Below are 27,195 nucleotides of genomic sequence, written 5' to 3'. Positions count from 1 at the left end.
CGTTTTATTGAAATTTGATCTAAGAGAGTGATAAAGATTAACTGTATCGATATTAAACCTTGTCTACGATTTCCAGCTGCTTTGCTTTTGTTGCGTACTCTTTACTATAACGATGGTTTGTATAATAAAAAATAGCAACTAAATTTACATGTAACACTGTTGGGTTAGCAGGGGCCAGGAAATATGCCTCCAAGTCCAGTTAATACAATAACTGCAACATAGAAACATGGAAACATAGAAATTAGGTGCAGGAGTAGGCCATTCGGCCCTTCGAGCCTGCACCGCCATTCAATATGATCATGGCTGATCATCCAACTCAGTATCCTGTACCTGCCTTCTCTCCATACCCCCTGATCCCTTTAGCCACAAGGGCCACATCTAACTCCCTCTTAAATATAGCCAATGAACTGGCCTCAACTACCTTCTGTGGCAGAGAATTCCAGAGATTCACCACTCTCTGTGTGAAAAATGTTTTTCTCATCTCGGTCCTAAACGATTTCCCCCTTATCCTTAAACTGTGACCCCTTGTTCTGGACTTCCCCAACATCGGGAACAATCTTCCTGCATCTAGCCTGTCCAACCCCTTAAGGTATAACTCCTCTTTACTAAATGTGTTTCCTATCTCTGAAGGGAGAGTTTATCATACTAATTTATTGGACAATAGACTTATTGAGTGTGATTATAAATCTTAAACTTTGTAGATTTAACAAGTTAAATTTCCCAGTACCATTTTTTAAATCTGAAATTAATATATTATGCAACTGCTGATTTAGTTTAACATAAAATATCCTTCAGTAATTACTTTTCCTCCTTTACAAAAATAAAACCAATGTTTATAAAGGACTGTTGATAATGGGATCCTAATTTGTGATTTAAATGCAACCACCACTAACCAGAAGTGAGTTTTCAGTCTAAGTATATTCAAATCAGTTTTTAATGAACACCCCAATTGTGGCATAAAACAATTTATACTTGATAAGATTGGCATTTTTCTGAATGACAAGAACAGGTGTAATAAATATAAATGTAGCGTTTGCAACAATAGGCAATAACGTGTGCTCTTGACATTTGTGCATTTGCGATTTTAACAGATTTACAAGTATTTTCAATTATCATCTGAATATGTCAGTGGGATTAATTGGAATCATTCAGATGAAGTTAACATCAAACCTGCTCACACTTTCAATTATATTTCTGCCTGTAATTTGTTGCTTGCGAATCACTTACAGAAACCCTTTACACCTTCAGTTTAAAGTTTGACAGAATTATGGCTTTACAGGAAAGTTATAATATTTACTGGATATATGCTGGATATAATTTAGGTCAAATTATTCTGTTGCATGGTTTTGATTATTTTTGATGAAAAAAATACATGCTTTGATTTAATGGATTTTGTTCTTTATTTTATCTCCTAACATCTATATAGTGAGCATGCCCACCAGTGAAAGTGAATCTGTGAACAATGAGAATGCGGCTGGTGCAGAATTAGAAGATTTGAATTGCTGTGCTAGACTTGGGTAAGGTTTTGTCTTGCATGTGATGATGTTGGATTAGCAGGGACCAGAAAATATGCCTCCAGGTCTAGTTAATTCCATAACTGTAAACTAGGTATAACTCCTCTTTACTAAATGTCTTTGCCACCTCAGATGGGAGAGTTTATCATACTCATTTATTGGACAATTGACTTTTTTGAGTGTGATTATAAATCTTAAACTTTGTAGATTTAGCAACTTAAATTGGTCAGAACCAATTTTTAAATTCTCAAATTAATATTTTATACAACTGCTGCATTTTGCTTTAGTTTAACATAAAATATCCTTTAATAATTACTTTTCCTCCATCACAAAAGTAAAAACTGTTTATAAAGGACTGTTGATAATGGGAACCTAATTTGTGATTTAAATGCAACCATCACTGAGCAGAAGTGAGTCTTCAGTCTAAGTATATGCAAATCAGTTTTTAATGAACACACAATTGTGGCATAATGCAATTTATACTCAACGAGATTGGCATTTTTCTGAATGGCATGGGCAGGTGTGATGGATATAATAGCATTATGTTCATGGTTGGAGGAGTGTGCATCTAAATGACTTTTTTTTCAATCTGGCATCCAAAGTTCATATGAACCTTTATGGTCCCAGTTACATCACTCACCATAATGGCTAGAGAATTACCACATGAATCCTAACATCCACTGGAACTAAGCGCAAGATGCCAGTTAGGTTCTGGTGCTGATTTAGTGCAAACATGTACAGATTTGAGTTCAGTGAGGCAGCTGATGCTGTGTGCTCGTCTCGTACAAGTTAAGCAGCAGAATGGAACCTCATCCAATACTATTTGAAGGAATACAAGAGCATCATATAATGGTCACTGGATTTCGGAAATAAAAAATTGAAAATGCCAGAAATACTCAGATCAGGCATTATCTGTGCAACAGGAAGCTGCATTAAAGTTTCAGGTCAATTAACTAGCAGCTTATGTTTCTCTTTCTATTTGAAGGGATCGTCAACTGTGTGCAGGTAAAATATTATTTGATGTTGTTTTAATTCAATTAATATTTGGTGCTTCTACACATCTTTGAAGTTACACAAACCCATAGGAGATAGAGTACCTTGAGCTAAAGGACCATACCTTGACCATGGATTTCTGCAGCATCGCCATTCTACTTTGCAAGGTTCTTAACAGCATGGCAAGGAAAATTAGAATAGGGCATTGATGGAAGGGCAGATGTGTGAAGACAGATGTGTAAAATGTGGGTCTCAGCCAGGAAAACCCCGCCAAGGGTCATCAAGGAACGCTGTGAACCTCAGTGAAAAGAGAATGGGATGAGTAGTTTGCATTTCAATGTTTTTTTCCCCCAAAGGTAGTCCATGTACTTCATGTTGTTACTTCAACCATGGAGCTGTGATGGGATCACTTTGCCACTTGCTGTTAATGTTGACTCGAAGCAGTCATGGAGGATCTCGCCTGTTTCCGCAGACCAGCGCCGTGTGACTTTCTGTCCTGGATCCACCCGCTCCAGTTTCTGCTAGTAAGCAGGCATTAGAAACAGTGCCAGGTAGTCAGATGTTCCAAAATGCAGGCTGCGGATGCAGTGGTGGGTCGTCTTTGAGTGTGTGTATTCATGAGGATGTCAGGTACACAGTGTCATGTGAGGAACTGAGTTTTTACATATCACAGGAACTAGAAGCACCTTTTTCATTTCTCATGTCTACTTTGGCATTCAATCAGATCATGGGTGACCCTTTACCTCAGAGCCACTTTGGTCTATGAACCCCATGTTTTCTCTCCCCATTAATATCCAAAAACAAATCTGATGCCCTCCTACTGACTAAACGTCTTGTCATAACTAACGCCTCTTTTATCAGAAGGTCTTGCAGGAAATCTTGTGGCTTCATACCCCATGTTCAACTGGCAACTGGTATATCATTATCCAAGCAAGGCACAGCAATTACGACCCATATGAATGACAGAGGCACAGTTCACCGCCTAACCTGCTCTATTACAAAGTTATTGTTCTCAACCCATGTATAGTACTAAATGTTTTAAACTGACAGGGCAAGGAACAGGTTAATTCTGTAAACATACACAACTGTACATTCTGTGTGACACCTGAAACAGACTCTGAGTTTCTGATATTAGGCTGCAATTTGTTTTGACATCAAATATTATCTGCTTTTCCTTCAAAAAAATAATTTATTTGAAAAAATATCATACACAGCAATTTTGCATCTGCTTATTTCACAATTTCATAGTATTTTCCAACTTTCCAAGGGTAATCAAGAAACATTGCCAAATTACAAAACACAATAAAATTTGGACAAATGGAGCAAATTGGCATACTCACCCCATTAAGTTTTGAACACCTCAAAACAGGACAAATGTGACAGCCTGAGAGATTTTGAATGAATGAATAAGTTTACTGGCCAAGTATTCACATACAAGGAATTTGCCTTGGTGCTCCGCCCGCAAGTGACAACATGACATACAGTGACAGTTAGGAATGACACATAAAACATTAAACATTAATAATAAAACATTATTGATTAAACATGTGAATTAAATAAAATACCAGAGCAAAAGGAGGCTACAGATTTTTGGTTATTGAGTAGAGCTTCTACTCGTGGAAAAAAAAGCTGTTTTTATGTCTGTCTGTGGCAGCTTTGACAGTAACTTCTTAGAATAAAGGGGAGGTCATTTAAGACTGAGGTGAGAAAAAACTTTTTCACCCAGAGAGTTGTGAATTTATGGAATTCCCTGCCACAGTGGGCAGTGGAGGCCAAGTCACTGGATGGATTTAAGAGAGAGTTAGATAGAGCTCTAGGGGCTAGTGGAGTCAAGGGATATGGGGAGAAGGCAGGCACTGGTTATTGATAGGGGAAGATCAGCCATGATCACAATGAATGGCGGTGCTGGATCGAAGAGCCGAATGGCCTCCTCCTGCACCTATTTTCTATGTTTCTATGTTTGCTATCCATGACATGAGACAGAGGGAGGCTGTGAGTGTAATCAAGGCGGTTTATAAGAAAGAACTTGCTGTAAAAGTCACCAAAGCTGCCAGTAAAATCATAACCAAGTGAACATCACCACCAGCCACCAAGATCCAGCAAATCCCGCGACAGACACCACCAAAATGTTGGAGACACCACCAAAATGTTCTCCTGAGTTGGAGAAATTAAATTGAGAATTGGAAATTTAGGTTAAGTAATGTCCCACCAGCATGCGACTGCATGCGGCGAGCGTGACCTAACGTGGTCGCTTGAGCCGTACGGCCTCGCGTGGCCAGTCCCACTTCGATCGCCGGAGCCGTATGGAGTTGTGCGGGGCTGGACCCGACATCGTGCGGGGCTCCGAAAAACTGACACTGGAGATGCTGTTCCTCCATTTTGCGCTGGGCCTCACTTTGACAATGGAGGAGGCCCAGGACAGAAATGTCAGATTGGGAATGGGAGGGGGAGTTAAAGTGCTGAGCAACTAGGAGATCAGGGAGGTTAAGGCGGACTGAGCGGAGGTCGCTTGGTCTCGCCGATGTACAGAAGTTGACACGTTGGAGGTGGCAAAAGTGTTGGAGGATTATATGCTGTAATCGTCGTCTGATGGGGTGGAAGGTGAGGACAAGAGGGATTCTGTCCTTGTTACGAATGTGGAGGAGCAAGGGCTGAGCTGCGGGATATCGAGGAGACCCTAGTGAGAGCCTCATCTATAATGGAAGAGGGGAGCTCCCGTTTCCTAAAGAATGAGGACATCTCCGATGATCTAGTATGGAAAATCTCATCCTGGGCGCAGATGTGGCGTAGACGGAAGAATTGGGAGTAGGGGATAGAATCTTTACAGGAAGCAGGGTGGGAAGAAGTGTAGTCTAGATACCTTTGGAAATCAGTAGGTTTGTAGTAGATGTCGGTCAATAGTCTGTTTCCTGTAATGGAGACGGTGAGATCCAGAAACGGTAGGGAGATGGTCCAAGTGAATTTGAGTACAGGATGGAAATTAGTGATGAAGTTGATGAAGTCAGTGAGTTCTGCAGGGGTGCAGGAGGTGGCACCAATGCAGTCGTCAATGTAGCAGAGGTAGAGTTCGGATTAGGGCTAGTGTGCGCCTGGAACTGGGATTGTTCGACGTGCCCTCCAAAGTGGCAGGCACTGCTGGGGCCCATGCGTATGCCCATAGCTACGCCCTGGATTTGGAGGAAGTGGGCGGATTGAAGGAGAAGTTGTTGAGGGTAAGGACCAGCTCTGCTAGGTGGAGGAGAGTATTAGTAGCCGGTTGAGGAAGAAACGGAGGGCTTTAAGACCTTCCTGGTGGGGGATGGAGGTGTAGAGTGACTGAACATCCATGGTAAAGATGAGGGAATGGGGGCCTGGAAAACGGACGTCGTTGAAGAGACGAAGAGTGTGTGAGGTGTCTTGGACATAGTAGGGAGGGATTGGACCAGAGGGGATAGGATGGAGTCGAGGTATGTGGAAATTAATTTGGTGGGACATGAACAAGCAGAAACAATGGGTCTGCCAGGACAGTTCTGTTTGTGGAATTTGGGGAGAAGATAAAATCGGGCCGTGCGGGACTGGGGAACGATAAGGTTGGAGGCTTTAGAGGGCAGAGAGCCAGAAGTAATAAAATCAGAAATGGTGTTTGATATTAAGGTCTGGTGCTGTGATATTAAGGTCATGGTCGTAGGATATGTGTGTGTACCTGTGAGTATGTGTATATACACACACTGAACTTTTTTTTCTCTCTTATTATATTGCTTATGCAAGTAAGAATGTCGTTGTTCTATTGAATTGAATTGAATTGATTTTTTATTAGGGACAGTGCATATTAATAAACATTTGCATGTAATATGCAAGATTGTAGCCAGTAGCTAATTTCCATCTTTTGTCCCAACACAAGGTAAACACATCCCAAACAAGGTAAAAACAAAAGACAAAAATAAAAACAAAACAAACAATAAAGTAAAAAAATAGCAATTAAAGAGTACCATAGGTTATTTTTAATGTAGATTATGATTGCAATTTTGATTTTGCAGTAACCATGTTTTTAGATGTTTGGTAAATGAGGTAAGGGTTGGCAGATCCCGTATGACGCATGGTATCGCGTTCCAGGTCTGAGACGCTCGATATGAAAATACTGACTGCCCAAAGACACTTTTCCTAAACGGGACTATACAATCACCCCTGGAGGCTGCTCTTGTCGACCTATTTGTGTTTTTCTTTATGAAGTCCTTTAACGGAGGTGGGGCTAGTTCACGGAAGATTTTGTAAACCAAAATCGAGTCCGAATATTTTATTACGTTTTCCCAGCTCAGCAGATCAAATTTCTTCAGGATGCTACAGTGATGGTACATTCTGGGCTTTTTGTCAAGAGTTTTTAGGGCTTGTTTATAAGCAATTTCAACAGGCTTTAGTGTGGACTTACATGCCAGTGACCAAGTTGTTATACAGTAGGTCATGTATGGCACAATCATTGCATTAAAGTATAGTTTGGCTGAATCAATAGTTAAATTATTTCTAATATATCTAAAGTTGGACAAATTAAATTTTATTAAATTTACTGTTCTTTTCACCTGTTGTTTGAAGCAGAGCTGTGAATCGATCACGATTCCTAAATATTTAAACTCATGTACAATTTTAAGTTTTGTTCCATGTACAAACACATCAGGATCTCCATCAGTACTTGCCTTTTTGGAGAAAAACATACAGACAGTCTTTGACACATTAAGATGTAGATCAGAAAACTGCAACCAGTTTGACACATTAATCATAGCAGCCGATAGGTCTTGTGCAGCTATCTGGGACACATGACAATAAAACTATCTTGACTCTTGGCTCTCTCTTGCCCATGATTCCGATGGAAAACCAGATAAAGACTCCTCTCCTTGATCAAGGTGTTTGCATAACTTTCTTTATTCAGCAGTAAGTGTCAAACTGAGACAAGATGCAGAGATCAGCAGCAGCGGCATCAGCTAAAATGATCCTGGGGCTAGAAAGTTAAAAAAATGACCGTGCCCCTGACCTTGGGCGTAGCGGCCAAGATTGTGATTAAAGTTATTGAGGTTACTTCTCAGTGAGGATAAAGAACACCGTCTGGTTGTAGTTAAGAACTTGTTTTTTTTAGATCGGTGATGTTTAAACTCGCACTTCAGATGATTGTTGTGTGTCAGACTGCAGCTACATTTTCTCTCTTACAATATTCTTCATGACATTTGAGGAAGATTTCAACTTGGCAGCAGCCATCTTTGTTTTATGTTGTAGACGTTATGTGAGCAAAATTCAAGCCCACAATGAAAACAAGTGTGTGCTTAATTCTCATGTGGCTTCGGCCTGCAATGTTTGCCAGTTTATATTATACTCATTTGTTTTTTTTGTTATAAGTTCAAGTCTTTCATTTTTTCATTCTTTTCTTTGACCATTCTCTCTGGTATTATTTTCTCCATCTCTTTATCCGGGTTACAGTTTCTAACTTCTGTGTGTGTCGTGTTTATGCCTCTTTATTTGCTTTAATTGTTGTTTTTTCCACACCCTCTCTCTCTCTCTCTCAAGGTTGCTGCAGGTGGCTGTGCATCAACTGAGGTAAACCTGAACAAACTCCTGATATGCAAGTTAACTAATTAACCTAATGGCAGAGCAGGGTCCTTTGTCGCTTTTTAAATAATTTTCATACTTAAAACTGTTACCTTTAACAGTGCTATTAAGAACATTATTTTAAAAATGCTGATGCAGTCAACCCGAAATTAAAAAAGAAAATGTTGGTAATACTCAGAAGGTCAAGCACCAAAGTGAATCAGAACTGACAATGCATATCAGGCAATAAACATTAAAAGCCCTGTCCCACGGTACGAGTTCATTCCAAGAGCTCTCCCGAGTTTAAAAAAAATCAAACTCGTGGTAAGCACGGAGAATGAACGTAGCGGGTACGTCGGAGCTCGGGGACATCACTTAGCGGCTCGTAACGCTATCGGCAGGTACTCGGGAAGACTCGCTAACGGCAGGTAAGCACGGGAAGACTCGTGAAGATTTTTCAACATGTCCACGGGAGCCCTGAGTACCGACGAGTGGCCATTACCGTAAATCTTCATGTTCGAATCAGGGCAAACTCGAGAGAGCTCTTGGAATTAACTCGTACCGTGGGACAGGGCTATTAACTCTTATACTCACTCCACAGATGCTGCCTGTCCTCCTGAATTTTTCCAGCATTTTTATTATTATGAAGCGTTAAAGAACATGCTGTCTGTCAATCACTGACTGCAATCACTACCTAGTTACATTTGTGGTAATATTAATTCTGATCTTGTGGCATTCATGAAACAAGAGAAATTCAAGTAACATCTCAGTGAAGTCCTTGATGAATCCAAAAAATGTCAGAAAAAACAGCAAAGTTTGTTATGTTTACAATAAAGAATTTTTAAAATGTGCACTAGTTTCCTCTCAGTCAGAGTGGCAAATAGACCAAATATATGCCAACATTATATTAAACTTAGTTAGATGTTGGCTCTGTTTTCCACTTTAGATTAAGTGCACAAAGCACATATGTCTAATGATGTGATGAAGCCATTAATGCTGCCCACCACATACCCAGCTACAATATACTACATTTTAAAGCATTCATTTTCAAGACGATTTGCCCCATCAGACAGTACATTCCACTTGTACTTGAAAATATCCTTGTGATGAACATAACACGTCTTAAATTGTGGCCTCACTCTGAGAATTTGTAGACGTTTTGGAAATGCATTTCCGTGGAAGCCTCAAAAATTGAAATTATTCTCTTGGTCTGTTTATTAAAAAAAAAAAAAGCATCTCAATGTAAAATTCCCATTACGGAATTCAGTTTTCTGAAAGTTCAAGATTAATAATATGTTACAGAAACTACTGAGAAGTTTCAGAACAATTGGAAAAAACAGTTGAATTTGACAACTGAATGCTTACAACTTGACTCCTTGTCTCAGTAAAAAGTCTATCTATTTAGAACTAAATTAACATTGATAGCTCTAGACATTTGAGCACCAAAATGCCCTAGACATGCATGTGCACATACTCACAAGTTCACAATGATGAGACTGTTGGTATCAACAAAGATACTTCCAGCAGGAAGTATGTCTCTTTGGCCCCAGAACTATCATTTTGGAGTTTAAAGCCCCATCTATTGCCGAGTATAAACATGTTAACTGATATCGCCAGCTGAGTACCTGATTTTGGGGTTGCCAATTCACAACAGTTAATGTAATACGAATATCACTGTACCTTAATTGGTACACGTGACAATAAAAGACCTTTGAAACATTTAATGGAACAGAAGAGATTATGCAACAGAAAAGATCTATCCTACCCGTGTTATTTAAAGGAATTATCTACTTTTTTGCAGTGAATTGCAATTGTTTTATATTCTTGGCTCTGTCTATGACTCTGACAGTATTTAGACCTTTCTAAGTTGCTCAAAGTTGCAGACAATGTTGCAAGTTGTAAAACAAGATATTATAGCAGATCCCTCCCAAGGCCTTTGATAAGGTTCTGCAGGCGGTTAGATTGCGTGAGATCCAGAGAGAGCCAGCTAATTAGATACTGAAGAAGGGTCTCGACCCGAAACGTCACCCATTCCTTCTCTCCAGAGATGCTGCCTGTCCCGCTGAGTTACTTCAGCTTTTTGTGTCTAAATTAGATACATCATTGGCTTGATGGTAGGAAGAAGAGGGTGATGATGAAAGGTTGTTTTTCAGACTGGAGGCCTGTGACTGGTGGCGTGCATTGAGGTTGATACTGGGCCCATTGTTATTTGCCCTCTATATCAATGATTTGGATGAGAATGTACTGGGCATGATTAGTAAGTTTGCAGATGACACAAAACAGGAAGTATCGTAGATAGTAAAGCAGGTCATCGAGTATTACAGCACGATCTTGATCAGCTGGGTGAGTGGGTAGATGAATGGTGAATCATATTTTAACTTGGATAATTGCAAGGTGTTGAGTTTTGGTAAAGTCATACCAGTGGCAGGACTTTCACAGTGAATCTTAGGCCCACTGCCATTCTGCTGTAGAACAGATGGAGTACAGGTAAAAAGTAGCATCACTGGTGAACAGGGTGGTAAAAATGTTGGCAATTTATGCAGTCAAACACGCCTATAAAGATCAATCTGAAGAAGGGTTTCGGCCCGAAACGTTGCCTATTTCCTTCGCTCCATAGATGCTGCTGCACCCGCTGAGTTTCTCCAGCACTTTTGTCTACCTTTGATTTTCCAGCATCTGCAGTTCCTTCTTTAACACGTCTTTTATTTAAGAGATGTGGACTGGAGTTCTGTCATTTGTAATTATCCAACTTGCCCCCAAAACAAATTTGTGATGACAGTGAAGTAAAGTGAATGGAATGGGTTTACTGTTCTTAAAAGGTAATTGAATGGATTTGTGAACTAACATAACAAGGTCTGATAATCCAATTGGTCTCTTTAGGTAATTAGACAATTTAACAAATGCAGTAAAGACATCAAATATTCTATGGTTTGGCTGCATGGCCACTTCTTCCCGTCACTTTCACATAACCTGTTATTGTGGATGAAGTGTGTATTTGTTGCAGTGTCGTCTCTAAGCTGTAGCCCTTCTATGTTGTTTGTAGTGCATTCATTAATTTAGTAAATTACACCCTGTCTATAACAGATGGCAAGAGGCTCTTTGATTGTCATAGCCTCTTAATGTCCTTGGTGTATTTAATGATGTGCCATATGATGCCTTGACAATAGCAAGTGAGAAATCCCTCGAATGACAATTTGCAAAAAGGTTGAGGTGGAATAATTCAAGGAGATGTTAATCACTTCCATAGTCATTGGTAAAGCTTGGCACCTCGGTCCAGTGGGTTCTCTTGTCGCATATATGCAGACTTTTAAATAGCTGTTCTGAGTAAGTGTCTCAATTTGTACATTCATTTCCATCATCTCTTGCTGGGCTCAAAAGGCCAAACAAGTTTTCAAACTGGTTGCTTACATAAATACCTCAAATTCTCCTGAGACATGTATTTGCAAACTATATATTTCTTTCTAATGAACGCCCAGAGATCCCTAAATAATTTTCTGCGAATTTGAAGTAGAGTTTTTCTCTTATTCGAGCAAAATGTTATCAGCTGCTGTTCCTGATTGTTGACCAGCGCTGAAACTTTGCATTTCTAGACTAGAAATCAATCCGCTCAACTAACAACATCAATTCAAGAGATTTCAATTCAACAGCTTCTCAAATCAATCATAATCTTTCATTTTGTGTTCCAGGCACAGAATTTCCAAGTCCAAGTTCAGGTCAGTCAATACATAATATATTTCATGTCGTAATTTTCTTCGTATAATTTCAGTCAGATGGCTTTGAAAGTTGCAAGTCATATACAATGGTAAATATAGTTGGTTTATCAAAACCACAGCATATTAACAAAACCGAAATAATGCATCTGGGTTAGATTGACGACAACTAGTATGGTCTCAGAATGGGAGAGTTGCTCTGTATGTGGTACTCTATGACAAAGATGTACAAGACAACAAGCATTGGGACTAACTATTTATTTTGCAATCTTTTTGTCTCTAATGACTCTGTGTGCTATCTGTACTGCTCTTGGCATTTCTACACCACATTTCTTGGACTGGTACCTTACTCTGATCAGTAATTTTTGACACAGCACTCATTACTTCCTCTCCTCAATGTATCCAAACTCAGTCAGCCATCCACTGTACTCATCTCTGAGAATACCATGTACTAAATCGCAGTCATTCTTCAGCTGTTCATGCACACTGCAGCAAGCAGTTAGCTAGTCGGCTAATAGTGGAACAAGCCCCTACAGCAAGGTCATTTTCATTACAAATGTTTCTGTTACATTTTTGTATTCATAGCCAAATGCCATAAGCAATAGGAGTAGAATGAAGCCATTTGGCCCAACAAGTCTACTCCACCATTCAATCATGGCTGATCTATCTCTCCCTCCTAATCCCATTCTCTTCCCTTCTCCCCATAACCTCTGACACCTGTACTAATCAAAAATCTATCCATCTCTGCCTTAAAATTATCCACTGACTTGGCCCCTACCAGTGCCAACAAATGCTCATCATAGGTTAACCTACTCATTCCTGGAATCATTCTTGTAAACCTCCTCTGGACCCTCTCCAGAGCCAGCACATCCTTCCTCAGACATGGTGCCCATAATTGCTCACAATATTTCAAATGCGGCCTGAACAGTGCCTTGTAGACCAGAGCCTCAGCATTACATGGTACACAAAAATGCTGGAGAAACTCAGCGGGTGCAGCAGCATCTATGGAGCGAAGGAAATAGGCGACGTTTCGGGCCGAAACCCTTCTTCAGACTGATGGTGCGAACACCTCAGCATTACATCCCTGTTTTTGTATACAAGCCCTCTTGAAATAATGCTAGCATTTGCTTTCTTTGAGTTTGCTTTCTTCACTACCGATTCGTCTTGCAGATTAACTTTTTGGGAATCCTGCACCAGCACTCCCAAGTCCCTTTGCACCTCCGATATCTGGGTTCTCTCCCTATTTAGAAAATAGTCTATGCCTTTATTCCTACTACAGAGTAGCGGCCCCAGCACCGACCCTTGTGGAACTCCACTAGTCACTGGCAGCCACCCAAAAAAAGCCCCCTTTATTGCCACTCTTAGTCTTCTGCCATCCAGCCAACCTGCTATCCATGCTCATATCAGTCCTTTGACACCGTGTGCTCTCATCTTCCTTAGCAGCCTGACGTGTGGCACCTTATTAAAGGCTTTCTGAAAATCTAAGTAAACAACATCTACTGACTCTCCTTTGTCTATCCTGCTATTTACTTCAAAGAATTCCAGCAAATTTGTCAAGCAAGACCTCCCCTTCACAGAGCCATGCTGACTTTGGACTATTTTATCATGAACTTCTAAGTACTCTGTAACCTCATCCTTTATAATGGACTCTAAAATCTTACCAAGCACTGACGTCAGGCTAACCGGCCTATAGTCTTTACTATTCTGCTTTACTCCCTTCTTGTGCAGCTACATTATATGTTTTAAAGGTCTCTTTAAACAGCCGAGTGTTCTTTACCCTTCTAACCTTTGTTCTAATGTTAATAAACAGACACTGTGGTAAGCATCTTTAGCTTGTTGCGAATATGCCACATAAAATAACTGTGATTTGTGCCATTTTGTGCAAACTGTTAAAAATTGTCTTGTAAAGTCATGTAAAGGCAGTTGAAAAGTCTGGGTATGTAATTAACTTTAAGATGTCTTGCAAGTGTGTATTTTTTTCCAGTTAATGGCATTCCCAGCTGCCAGTGGCAGGAATGCTAATTTTAGCTCAGCGTTGCATAGCAACTGTGTGCCATTTATCCTCTGAGTCCGTCCTGCTGTGATATAAGTATACACAGAACTCAAAGTAAGGGGGGCAATGCCTCACTGATGAGCAAGCCACTTAATGGCATCATCATCATCAGCTCTCCAGGTAGAGCAACTTCTCTGTGACTCTTTCCAACTTTCCAGCATCAATACAAGAGCAGAGAGATCTAGTGGTGGAGCAGAGGGATCTAGGAGTACAGGTACATGGTTTCTTGAAGGTGGAGTCACAGGTAGATAAGGTGGTCAAAAAGGCATTTGGCACATTGGCCTTCATCAGTCAGTATATCGAGTATAGAAGTTGGGAGGTCATGTTGCAGTTGTATTAGACATTGATAGAAACATAGAAAATAGGTGCAGGAGTAGGCCATTTGGCCCTTCAAGCCTGCACCGCCATTCAATATGATCATGGCTGATCATCCAGCTCAGTATCCTGTACCTGCCTTCTCTCCATACCCCCGGATCCCTTTAGCCACAAGGGCCACATTTAACTCCCTCTTAAATATAGCCAATGAACTGGCCTCAACTACCTTCTGTGGCAGAGAATTCCACAGATTCACCACTCTCTGTGTGAAGAATGTTTTTCTCATCTCGGTCCTAAAAGATTTCCCCCTTATCCTTAAACTGTGACCCCTTGTTCTGGACTTCCCCAACATCGGGAACAATCTTCCTGCATCTAGCCTGTCCAATCCCTTAAGAATTTTGTAAGTTTCTATAAGATCCCCCCTCAATCTTCCAAATTCTAGCAAGTACAATCGATTCTTAAGGGGTTGGACAGGCTAGATGCAGGAAGATTGTTCCCGATGTTGGGGAAGTCCAGAACAAGGGGTCACAGTTTAAGGATAAGTGGAAAATCTTTTAGGACCGAGATGAGGAAAACATTTTTCACACAGAGTGGTGAATCTCTGGAATTCTCTGCCACAGAAGGTAGTTGAGGCCAGTTCATTGGCTATATTTAAGAGGGAGTTAGATGTGGCCCTTGTGGCTAAAGGGATCAGGGGGTATGGAGAGAAGGCAGGTACAGGATACTGAGTTGGATGATCAGCCATGATCATATTGAATGGCGGTGCAGGCTCGAAGGGCCGAATGGCCTACTCCTGCACCTATTTTCTAAGTTTCTAAGTACAAGCTGAGTCTATCCTGTTTTTCTTCATATGAAAGTCCTGACATCCCAAGAATCAGTCTGGTGAACCTCTCTGTACTCCCTCTATGGCAAGAATGCATTTCCTCAGATTAGGAGACCAAAACTGTACGCAATACTCCAGGTGTGGTCTCACCAATATCCTGTACAACTGCAGTAGAACCTCCCTACTCCTATACTCAAATCCTTTTGCTATGAATGCTAACATACCATTCGCTTTCTTCACTGCCTGCTGCACCTGCATGCCTACTTTCAATGACTGGTGTACCATGACTTCCAGGTCTCGTTGCATCTCCCCTTTTCCTAATCGGCCACAATTCAGATAATGAGGCTGTGTTTAGAGTATTGTGTTCATTTCTGGGCACCATATTATTGGAAATATGTTGTCAAGCTGGAAAGGGTACCGAGAAGATTTACGAGGATGTTGCCAGGGACTAGATCTGAGCTATAGAGAGAGGCTGAGTAGGCTGGAACTCTATTCCTTGGAGAGCAGTGAGGATGAGAAGTAATCTTATTGAGGTGTATAAAATTATGAGAGAAATAGATTGGGTAGATGCACAGAGTCTCTTGCCCAGAGTAGGGAAATCGCTGAGCAAAGGATATAGGTTTAAGGTGAAGGGTAAAAGATTTAATAGAAGTCTGAGGGGTAACCTTTCTCACACAAAGGGTGGTGGGTGTATGGAACAAGCTGGCAGAGGAGGTAGTTGAGGCTGGGACTATTCCAGGTTTAAGATAGATACAGTTAGATAGATACATGGATAGGACATGTATGGATGGATATGGACTAAAAATGGGTAGGTGGGAATAGTGTAGCTGGGACATGTTGTCCCGTGTGGGCAAGATGGGCTGAAGGGCCTGTTTCCACACTCCATGACTCTATGACTGTACAAGAGCAAGTATATATTTACGTATATATTCTTAAAAGCCAGCACAGAATTACAAAGTGCAATAATCTTCTGATGTGGACGTATCATTGGCTAATACACTTTGATATTGTCTATATCTCCCTTCCTCTAGAATCTTATAACATATTATAATATCACAATTTTTTGCTAACTGTGATTTAAAAATAGATATATTTTCCTAATTGCCACAATGGAAATAGTGTATATCCTTGACTTAATTCTGCCTATGCTCCTAATTAGTTAATTGAAGTAGGGTCATCCAACAGTCACAAAATACCTCCAAGAACATAACCATTAATGCTGGAGGATCCACCTGAGATTTAAGGATGTAATGGTTGTGTTCCCTTACCTATAGACCTGTTGACAATGCCAAACTAAGATTTAAAACATAATCCTTAGACTTCCCTCCTCGCATCTCGTAGAATCATCAATTGCCTTATTATGCTAGTTTGCCAGGGTAATATACTTATAAAATCTTCTCTGACATAACTTGCATGAATGATCAATAACTATGGAGTTCACTTTTTATTCAAAATGTTATCAGTCATAATGTGGCAGTGAATTAAATTGTATATAATATTTGTTGTTGTAATAAGTTACCAAGTTTCACCAGTAAAACAATTTACATATCGCATTAAAATCAAATATTGCGTTCTGTGGAATAAGCATTGACTGCATATGTTCCATATCCATTCCCAACATATTCATGTATCAATCAAGAAGCCTTTTAAATGCCATTATTATATCTGCTTCTACCATCACATCTGGCACCCATTATTTTTCTCTCTATAAAACACCCTCTTACAGTTCATGAAATGAATAAAACAATGAAAGATATTTTCTTCACCCTCAGTATCACTTTTTTTAATTGCAGCCGATATTGGCGGAGATGGAACCGGTTTTGCAGGCGGAAATGTCGAGCAGGCGTGAAGTCAAGTGTGTTTTATTGGCTTGTGATATTTCTAGTATTCCTCAACACCCTCACCATTGCATCAGAACACCACAAACAGCCCAATTGGCTTTCTCAAGTTCAAGGTAAGGAAAGAGCTGAATGAAAAAAACTGCAAACCTGGTAGTCAGATTTGTAGATTTTATTCCAGATTTTTTCAAATTAAAAAAAAAAGTGGAAAAAAAAGTGAAATATCCTCACACTTTCTCTGTATCTGAAAATATGATGAATCCAAAGTGGAGCAACATTGGGTCCATTTCCTGACCTGGTATAAAGCCAGCCAGTGATTTGGCCCTTGACTTCTCTTGGGGATTCCCTGTACACCTGGGGTAAATGATAACTATGAAAGTACAACACTAAAAATGTGTTTCCAGTATGATGTTTAACTTTGTTGATCTGAATAATGTTAGTCCCTATTTGCTCATTAAAAACTTGCTATTATTCACCCTTTTATTCTGAAACCATACTTTTGAAAGAGCCAGCTCTTTATCAGGCATCTCCATAGTTAGTATACTGCAGCCTCGTTGCTTAATGGCTTGTCCCACTTACGTGATTTGCTTCGGTGACTTGCCAGCACCCTTCATAGTCGCAGCAGGTCGCCCAAAATTTTCAACCAGCGGCGACCAGAAAAAGATACGATCTTTGGGCGACTACTCACAACTATACAGGCGACATGTCACGGGGTGACGCATGTTTGGTCGTGATTAGTCGTCTAAAGAGTCGACTGCTGCGAAACAAATTGTGGTGAAAGCAAGCCACAAAATATTGCTTAACTCTCAATATCTTTGTCTATTGTCCAAAAGTCTGCAATTTTCCTCATGGCACCCTGGGGAAGTACACCAAATGATGTGAAATTAACCGTTACACCACAGGGAATATGGGATAATGGTGTTACTGCACATAGCTTGAAATGGGAAATAAATTGTAGTTCTTGTTCCAGAAAGTGCGTGTTTAGCATTCGACTGGATTGGCCCAAGCTCTCTGCACTGATCTCAGTCAGTGCTCAAACAATCATGAGCATCTTGGTCGGCTTGGACGAGTTGGGCTGAAGAACCTGTTTTCCGTATACTGAATACTGAACCTATGACTCTAACTCATTAATAAAGTCACTCCAAAACTAGGAACATTTTGGAATAATACTTCATTCTAATGTTGTGATTTTAGAAATATGGCAGAGAAATATGTCATGTTCCCGATGTTGGGGGGGGGGAGTCCAGAACCAGGGGCCACACAGTTTAAGAATAAGGAGTAAGCCAGTTAGAATGGAGACGAGGAAACACTTTTTCTCACAGAGAGTGGTGAGTCTGTGGAATTCTCTGCCTCAGAGGGTGGTGGAGGCAGGTTCTCTGGATGCTATTAATAGAGAGCTAGATAGGGCTCTTAAAAATTGCGGAGTCAGGGGATATGGGGAGAAGGCAGGAACGGGGTACTGATTGGGGATGATCAGCCATGATCACATTGAATGGCGGTGCTGATCGTAGGGCCAAATGGCCTATTCCTGCACCTATTTATTGTCTATTGTCTATTGTCTAAAATTGTGAAGATGGTTTATTCAAGATTTTATTTTTTTAATTCGTTTCATAGATACAGCAAATCAAGTTATTTTGGCCCTTTTCACCGGTGAAATGATACTTAAGATGTACAGTCTTGGATTACAAGCTTATTTTGTGTCACTCTTTAATCGTTTTGACTGCTTCATTGTCTGTGGGGGAATCCTCGAGACGATTCTAGTGGAGACCCAGGTTATGTCTCCACTTGGTATCTCGGTGCTTCGCTGCGTACGGCTTTTACGGATATTTAAAATTACAAGGTAAAAGTTTTACTTCCTTCTCTTTTTGAGATGTTTGTCAGAAATGTTTGTCAGAATGAAAAATGTAACTTTGGGAATCTTGTGTTAACCTGATTTACTTATGATCACTTACAATTGAATCTCCAAGGTAGACAAAAATGCTGGAGGAACTCAATGGGTGAGGTGAGGCAGCATCTGTGGAGAGAAGAAATAGGCAACGTTTCGGGTCGAGACCCTTCTTCGACTGATGTCGGGGGGGGGGGGGGTGGGGTGCGGAGAAAAATAAAGGAAGAGGTGGAGACAGTAGGCTTGTTTGAGAGCTGGGAAGGGGGAGGGGATGGAGGGAGAAAGCAAGGACTACCTGAAATTAGAGAAGTCAATGTTCATACCACTGGGGTGTAAACTAACCAAGCGAAATATAAGGTGCTGTTCCTCCAATTTGTGCTGGGCCTCACTCTGGCCATGGGGGAAGCTCAGGACAGAAAGGTCAGATTCGGAATGGGAGGGGGAGTTGAAGTGCTGAGCCACCGGGAGATCAGGTTGGTTAGTGCGAACTGAGCGGAGGTGTTGGGCGAACCTGCTCTTGGTCTCACCGATGTAGAGAAGTTGACACCTGGAACAGCGGATGCAGTAGATGAGGTTGGAGGAGGTGCAGGTGAACCTCTGCCTCACCTGGAAAGACTGCTTGGGTCCTTGGATGGAGTAGAGGGGAGAGGTAAAGGGACAAGTGTAGCATTTCCTGCGGTTGCAAGGGAAAGTACCCAGGGAGGGGATGGTTTGAGTCGGAGTGGACAAATTGACCAGGGAAATTTCCAACATCACTCACTGGATATAAATCATTACTTATTTTGTCCAGACCATAGATTAAAAATGAATCTTGTGAAAAATTAGGCAGAATTAATAAATGTAATTTGCAGCTACATTGAATTTCTTTGAGACTTTGGGTTAGATTTTTCATATTTCGACAGGAATGGACAAAAATTAGGCAACTATAGATTTAAAATGACCATACTTTGAAAAAATTTATCAAACTCTCAAAACAAACATATTTACCACGTATGGATGGTGTAACATATTCTATATTAAAGACATAAACACTCAGTTGCATCAACATTTGATTTGAGAGCAGAATAATGTGTTAAAAATCAATTTATAGATTGGGAAGCGATCCTCATTTTAGTCTATTGCTTAATTTCGGGGTTAGATTAGGAACCATAACTAAATTATATAACGCCTTTAATAAAATAAAACAGCAAAATGTAACCACACGAGACTGTCAAATAAATTGTAACACAGCTTGTAAGGAAATGCCAGGGAGGTAAAACTAGATTTAAATAAAACTCTTTTTGTAGGTAGAGAAAGATACCTACAAAACCTACCTACCTAGGATGTCAGAGATATTTAAGGGGGGAGAGAGGGGGGGTAGAAGGGGGGGTTAGAGGGGGGGAGGGGGGTAGAAGGGGGGTTGTAGAAGGGGGGGAGGGGATGGGGGGGAAGGGGGGTTGAAGGAGGGGGGGTAGAAGAGGGGGGGTAGAGGAGGGGGGTAGAGGGGGTGGAGGGTGGGGGGTAGGGGGGAAGGATAACAACTTCGAGCTAGGAAAATGAAAACAAAGCCACTAAAACCAGGAGTGATTAAGAAGCCAGATTTAAAGATATGTAGACATATTGAAGTTTATCTTCATCTATCTTCAATATATCTACATTGAGATTAAAAACCATGAAGTGATAAGGTGTTGCTTAACCATCAATAAACTCAAGGAACATCATGTGATTTAGAACAAGTGCAGCAACGATTAGGTAACTTCACGTGTCATATAAACTCATGTAAACTGGTAGCAGACACAAAATGCTGGAGTAAGGCAGCAGGTGAGGCAGCATCTCTGGAGAGAAGGAATGGGCGACGTTTCGGGTCAAGACCCTTCTTCAGACTGAAGTCAGGGGAGGGGGCGGGACAAAGATGGTCCACATCTGTGTTCTACAGTCTATCTTTGTCCCACCCCCTCCCCTGACGTCAGTCTGAAGAAGGGTCTCAACCCGAAACGTCACCCATTCCTTCTCTCCAGAGATGCTGCCCATCCTGCTGAGTTACTCCAGCATGTTGTGTCTACCTTCGATTTATACCAGCATCTGCAGTTCTTTCTAACACAAGATAAACAGGTGTGTATTGGGTTCATCAGGTTTATGCTCCTGTCCCACTTAGGAAACCTGAACGGAAACCTGTGGAGACTTTGCACCCCACCCAAGATTTCCGTGCGGTTCCCGGAGGTTTTTATCAGTCTCCCTACCTGCTTCCACTACCTGCAACCTCCGGCAACCACCTGCAACCTCCGGGAACCGCACGGAAATCTTGGATGGGGCGCAAAGTCTCCAGAGGTTTCCGTTCAGGTTTCCTAAGTGGGACAGGGGCATTACAAAGTAGTGGATGAGAGTTTGAGCTGAGGACTTTCACAGGTCCATTCTGCAATATTGTAGAAAGTATTGGAAAATATCGTTGTGATGTTGTGAACAAGAGTTTAATTACTTCCTTTGTTTCTATATTTAGATACTGGAATTCCTTGAGTAACCTGGTGGCTTCTCTATTGAACTCTGTCCGGTCCATTGCTTCTTTGTTACTGCTCCTCTTCCTTTTCATCATCATTTTCTCTCTCCTGGGCATGCAACTCTTTGGAGGAAAGTTCAATTTTGATGAGATGAAACCAAAACGGAGTACATTTGATAACTTTCCTCAGTCACTCCTTACTGTCTTCCAGGTATGTTATGGTTCCTTCAACGCAACACTGTGTCATCAAACCGAAATGGAAAATGATAACCAACTTGTAGAATGGTCAATTATGAATGAAAAAGAAACATATTGTTAAATCCACAATGCTAAGGTTGAAACAATTAATGAAACCGATCCTGGCCTCTCTCCACTGGCTCCCTGTGCGGTTCCGTATACATTTCAAGACCCTCCTCTAAGTCTACAAAGCCCTCAATGGGCTTGCCCCCTCCTGCATTAAAAGTCTTCTCACCCACCACTCCACCTCCAGGTCCCTCAGATCGGCCGACTTGGGGCTGCTGAACATCCCGCAGTCTAGGCATAAGCTAAGGGGCGACCGCGCCTTTTGCGGTTGCAGCCCCTAGACTGTGGAACAGCATCCCCCTTCCCATCAGAACTGCCCCCTCCATCGACTCCTTTAAGTCAAGACTAAACACTTATCTATACTCCCAAGCCTTTCCTGACGTCCACTGAGTGAGGGCTACATGTATATATGTATGTAGTCTGTTTTGTTGTGCTATTACTATAACAAATGTAAAGCACTTTGGCCAACGAGAGTTGTTTATTTAAATGTGCTATATAAATAAATGTGACTTGATTTGACTTGAAACACTTTTCCATGACAATCTCTGTTCCTTGTTGTATGTATTTGTTTCCCGAACACATATGTCTACAAGTCGTTGTGCATCTAATAAGTGTTTAAGAAGGAACTGCAGATGCTGGAAAATCGAAGGTACACAAAAATGCTGGAGAAACTCAGCGGGTGCAGCAGCATCTATGGAGCGAAGGAAATAGGCAACGTTTCGGGCCGAAACCCATCTTCAGATTAATAAGTGTTGGACGGCACTGAATGGGGGTTATATTTTGGCACAAATGGCAGGCTGATCAAGGTGCATGGCAAGGATTCATGGTGGATTGGGCATTTGGATGCAGACCTGTCTTACTCCAGACAGAGGGTCGTGGTGGAAGGTTGTTATTCTGCCTGGGGCTTTGTGACCAGCGGAGATCCTTTGGGGATCTGTGCCGGGATCTCTGTTGTTCGTGATCTGTGTACATGACTTGGACGTAAATGGATTGGTTAGTGAGCTGGCAGACAATATCAAATTGATGAAGGCGTGGACAATGAGGATGGTTGCAAAGTATACCAGCTACAGAGTATACCAAAGTAGACCAGCTACAGAAATGAGTGGGAGAGGGCAGGGAGAGTTTAATCTGAGCAAATGTGAGGTGTTGAACACTGAGAAATCGAATACATGGGGAAAGTGTACATTTAATGACATTTAAGACCCTTAAGAGCATTGATATACAGATGAACTGCAGATGCTGGAAAATCGAAGGTAGACAAAATTGCTGGAGAAACTCAGCGGGTGCGGCAGCATCGATGGAGCATCCGGGTCCAAGTGTACAAGCCCAGCTGCTCCATTCTCTCAGCATCTCTCCCGGGAATTAACCTTGTAAACCTACGCTGCACTCCCTCAATAGCAAGATAAAACCAGCATCTGCAGTTCCTTCATACACACACCATTGTTGTCTACGGCAGGCCACCATCACAAGAAGGATGTGGGGGCTTTGGAGAGGATGCAGAAGAGGATTGCCAGAATGCCAGCTGGATTGAAGGGTATTAGCTCTAAGGAAAAGTTGGACAATGTCAAGAAATGTCAAAGGATAGAGAGCATGGCAGAGGAGATTATTTAACCTGGCATCATGTCCACCAGAGGCATTGTAGGCCAAAGGACCTGTTCCTGTTCTGTCCTGTTCTATGTTCTAAGTTCAGTTAGTCGGAGAGCAATGCTACCAAGTCTCCAGGTGTGTACCATGTTGATTCTCGTTCCCACTTCCAATCTGTACTTTCTGTCTTCAGCCTTCTACGCTCGTTTGATGAAGTTCAATGTCAAATTGAAGAGCAAGACCTCTTATTCTAAATATGTACCTTCCAATGTAAACACCGAGTTCAATAACTTCCGATTATCAGCAATTCCAGCTATTGCATTTCACATTCTGTAATTCAGTTTTATTTTATGGTAATTTCATATTGTGGTTCCTGTAATTCAAACTCTTACAGGCCTGGCTTTTGTAATTCATTGATCATCACCACCTTTTGTATCTTGCACTGTTTGTTACTCCTTTCATCATTTAAGCGCCCAGCCTTCTGATTTATCACAAACCTTCCCTCTTATTCCATCCTCACATTCATTCCTTTGCTACCTCTCAAAACTGGGTTTATTGTCAGCAGTTCGAATGAAAAGTATTTCAAACATTAAAGGAAGACAAAAAGCGCTGGAGAAACTCAGCGGGTGAGGCAGCGTCTATGGAGCGAAGGAATAGGTGACGTTTCGGGTCTCGACCCGAAACGTCACCTATTCCATCGCTCCATAGACGCTGCCTCACCCGCTGAGTTTCTCCAGCATTTTTATCTACCTTCGATTTTTCCAGCATCTGCGGTTCTTTCTTCAACATTTAAAACATTGCTCTATATTCACCTTCTCTGATACTGTGAAGACCTTTTGGTATTTCCAACACTTTCCGTTCTATTTATGCATTTATAAAGGTTTTATAATTCAACTTTTTCCTGTTTTCTCCAGATCCTGACTGGTGAAGACTGGAACTCAGTGATGTATGATGGGATAAGGGCCTATGGAGGACCAGCTTTCCCTGGGATGTTGGTCTGCATTTATTTCATCATTCTCTTCATCTGTGGGAACTGTATTCTTTTGTTCCTTTAACAGCATTTCGGATTTTATAAGATTTTAAGGACCGAGCAAAGAGGTCCTTCTGCAGTTGTACAGAGCCCTAGTGGGACCACACCTGGAGTATTGTGTGCAGTTTTGCTCCCCTAATTTGAGGAAGGACATTCTTGCTATTGAGGGAGTGCAGCGTAGGTTTACAAGGTTAATTCCCGGGATTGAGGGACTGTCATATGCTGAGAGAATGGAGCGGCTGGGCTTGTACACTCTGGAGTTTAGAAGGATGAGAGGGTATCTCATTGAAACATATAAGATTGTTAAGGGCTTGGACACACTTGAGGCAAGAAACATGTTCCTGATGTTGGGGGAGTCCAGAATTAGGGGCCACAGTTTAAGAATAAGGAATAAGCCATTTAGAACGGAGATGAGGAAACACTTTTTCTCACAGAGAATGGTGAGTCTGTGGAGTTCTCTGCCTCAGAGGGCGGTGGAGGCCGGTTCTCTGGATGCTTTCAAGAGAGAGCTAGATAGGGCTCTTAAAAATAGCGGAGTCAGGGGATATGGGGGGAAGGCAGGAACGGGGTACTGATTGTGGAAGATCAGCCATGATCACATTAAATGGCGGTGCTGGCTCGAAGGGCCGAATGGCCTACTCCTGCACCTATTGTCTATTGACTACATCAACATTAATTGAGAGCTGGAGTTAACCATTGGCTGTGGTCACAGTAGATCTGGAATCAATTCCCTTATGGGCCTGTCTGATTTACGTGAATTTTTCGGCGACTGCCGGCACCCGTCATAGGTCATTGCAGGTCGGCGAAAATTTTCAACATGTTGAAAATTCAGCGGCGACCAAAAAGACGCTACGACTCTTTGGGCGACTGAGGAGACGACTCACGACCATACAGGCGACACCCTGGCGTCATAGTCGTGGGGTGAAGCCTGTATGGTCGTGAGTAGTCGCCCAAAGAGTCGTACCTTGTTCTGGTCGCCGCTGGATTTTCAACATGTTGAAAATTTTCGGCGACCTGCAATGACCTATGACGGGTGCCGGCAGTATCCGAAAAAGTCGCGTAAGTGGGACAGGCCCGTTAGTTTTAAAATGATCAATTTCAGTACATTAATGTGCAACACACGTTCATTTTGAAGTTCTAAGCATTCACAAAACTATATACAATGATAAGTTATCTAGTGGCAAACTTTGTCGTGGTTTGCCACTATCTGCTGAACCTGATCTCACCTTCAGCTAAATGTTGGAGAGAACATTGTGAACGAAGGCAGCTCTGATGCAGAAACATTAGCAAACACTAAACCATTGAGTACATTTCAATTAATTGAATCAATTAAAACATTTGAAAATTACCTGAAAGTTGCCTTACCCACTGTTGCATTTCATATGGGATTTGTGAACTAGTGTCAGATCTAAATTGCCACAAGGGCAATGGATAGAGTTCTCAGTCGAATTGTTCATGCTTCACCACTGGACCTCAGCACCAGAGTATGCCAATTCTTTTTGTGGAAATTTTGGACCAACATTTTACTCTGCTTTCACAAATTAGCAATCAGTAAAATCGTTTCAGAATGGTTTAATACCTTAACAAGTGCAGACCCGTTGGGTCTGCTCCCCCAACGCAGCCGTTCCCTACCGGTAGCCCCCATGGGAGACGTGGTCCTCCAAGTCAAGCCGTTCCCGCAGTCAGCAGTGCGGCTGTTTTTAAATGGCGTCTTTGAGGCGAGAGGCGGGCACCAGCAGCCGTTATGGTCGCTGGCCAGCAGGAGGTGACAAAATGTGTGAGTGGGGGGGGGGGAGAAGGATTTTATTAAAAATGTGTACATAAACACGACGGAATTTAATGAGGAGTGGATACTTAGAATGAAAAGTGAAATCTCTACCGAAATGGAAAAAATGTCAACGTTTCTGGGTCTGGCGTTGGCGTAGCAACGAATCAAAGGCTGGCAACCACAAGTCAGGCAGAAACACAGCCAGCCAGCCAGCCAGCAGCCACAGAGTTTTAATATTATATAGATAGATAGATAGATATATGGTGTGATGTATAATTTTTTTTTCATCAGTATTAATTATCCATTTTGATAAGCACATTTCTCTCTGTCTTCTTCAATACCAAATTCATCGACTCTATATTTGCCTTGACTCTACCTGCAAACAGATATACTTCTAAATGTATTTTTAGCCATTGCTGTGGACAATCTGGCAGATGCTGAGAGTTTGACTTCTGCCCAGAAGGAGGAGGAAGAAGAAAAGGAACGCAGAAAACTGGCAAGGTGATATCTTGTTCTCATTTTGCTTTTTGCTGGCCTATTTTAGACTTTTGTTTTTCATCCAACTATGAAAAATTAATTCTTATTAAATTCAATTACCATCTTCATTACTTATATTTCAAGTAGCAAATGATCGAACCATTTGCAGTTGCTCCATCCTGACTTCCTCCAGCAAGTTGGTGTTTGAAATAGAAGGAAGGAGATAACAGTCAATAAAGTAGGCTAGGAATTTAAAGATGAATATCAAAGATTTTCTTGGGATGAGAAAAATGGTGACAAGATTGGAACATTCATTTCCCATACATTATTGCCGTTCACAGCAGTTCTTATGGTGTTAGCAATCCTAAAATGTGTAAATCCCTGCCCTCTGCACCAACTCCTCAGCCACACATTCAGATCCCCTATCTCCATGTTCCTACCCTCACTAGCATGAGGTACTGGGAGCAACCCAGAGATAAGCACCCTAGAAGTCCTGCTTTTCAGCCTCCTACCTAGTTCTCTATACATAGAAACATGGAAAATAGGTGCAGGAGTAGGCCATTCGGCCCTTCGAGCCTGCACCGCCATTCAATATGATCATGGCTGATCATCCAACTCAGTATCCTGTACCTGCCTTCTCTCCATACCCCCTGATCCCTTTAGCCACAAGGGCCACATCTAACTCCCTCTTAAATATAGGCGCGTTGCAGAGCCTCCTTCCTCTTCTTATCCATGTCATTTGTGCCCACATGCACAACTACTTCCAGCTGTTCACCTGCCTACTCGAGGATGTTCTGAAGTCAGTCTGAGACGTCCTGGACCCTGGCACCAGGGAGGCAACACACCATCCTGGAGTATCGCGTGTTTACGCAGAATCTC

General features: G+C 41.6%; 1 protein-coding gene across 1 annotated transcript in view; it reads left to right on the top strand.

The window, feature by feature from the left end:
• Positions 1-27,195, top strand: part of cacna1c (calcium voltage-gated channel subunit alpha1 C) — a 268,853-nt gene that overhangs the window by 116,645 nt on the left and 125,013 nt on the right. The window contains exons 10-16 of the mRNA XM_033038368.1: positions 1,427-1,517; positions 11,744-11,770; positions 16,752-16,912; positions 18,411-18,636; positions 21,158-21,365; positions 23,956-24,076; positions 26,226-26,340. Of these exons, the coding sequence (XP_032894259.1) occupies positions 1,427-1,517; positions 11,744-11,770; positions 16,752-16,912; positions 18,411-18,636; positions 21,158-21,365; positions 23,956-24,076; positions 26,226-26,340 (949 nt within the window). The remainder of the gene's footprint in view (positions 1-1,426; positions 1,518-11,743; positions 11,771-16,751; positions 16,913-18,410; positions 18,637-21,157; positions 21,366-23,955; positions 24,077-26,225; positions 26,341-27,195) is intronic.

The sequence above is a fragment of the Amblyraja radiata genome, chromosome 19 (genome assembly GCF_010909765.2).
Source record: "Amblyraja radiata isolate CabotCenter1 chromosome 19, sAmbRad1.1.pri, whole genome shotgun sequence".
Classification (NCBI taxonomy): Eukaryota; Metazoa; Chordata; class Chondrichthyes; order Rajiformes; family Rajidae; genus Amblyraja; species Amblyraja radiata.
This window is presented reverse-complemented; position numbering and strand designations above follow the sequence as displayed.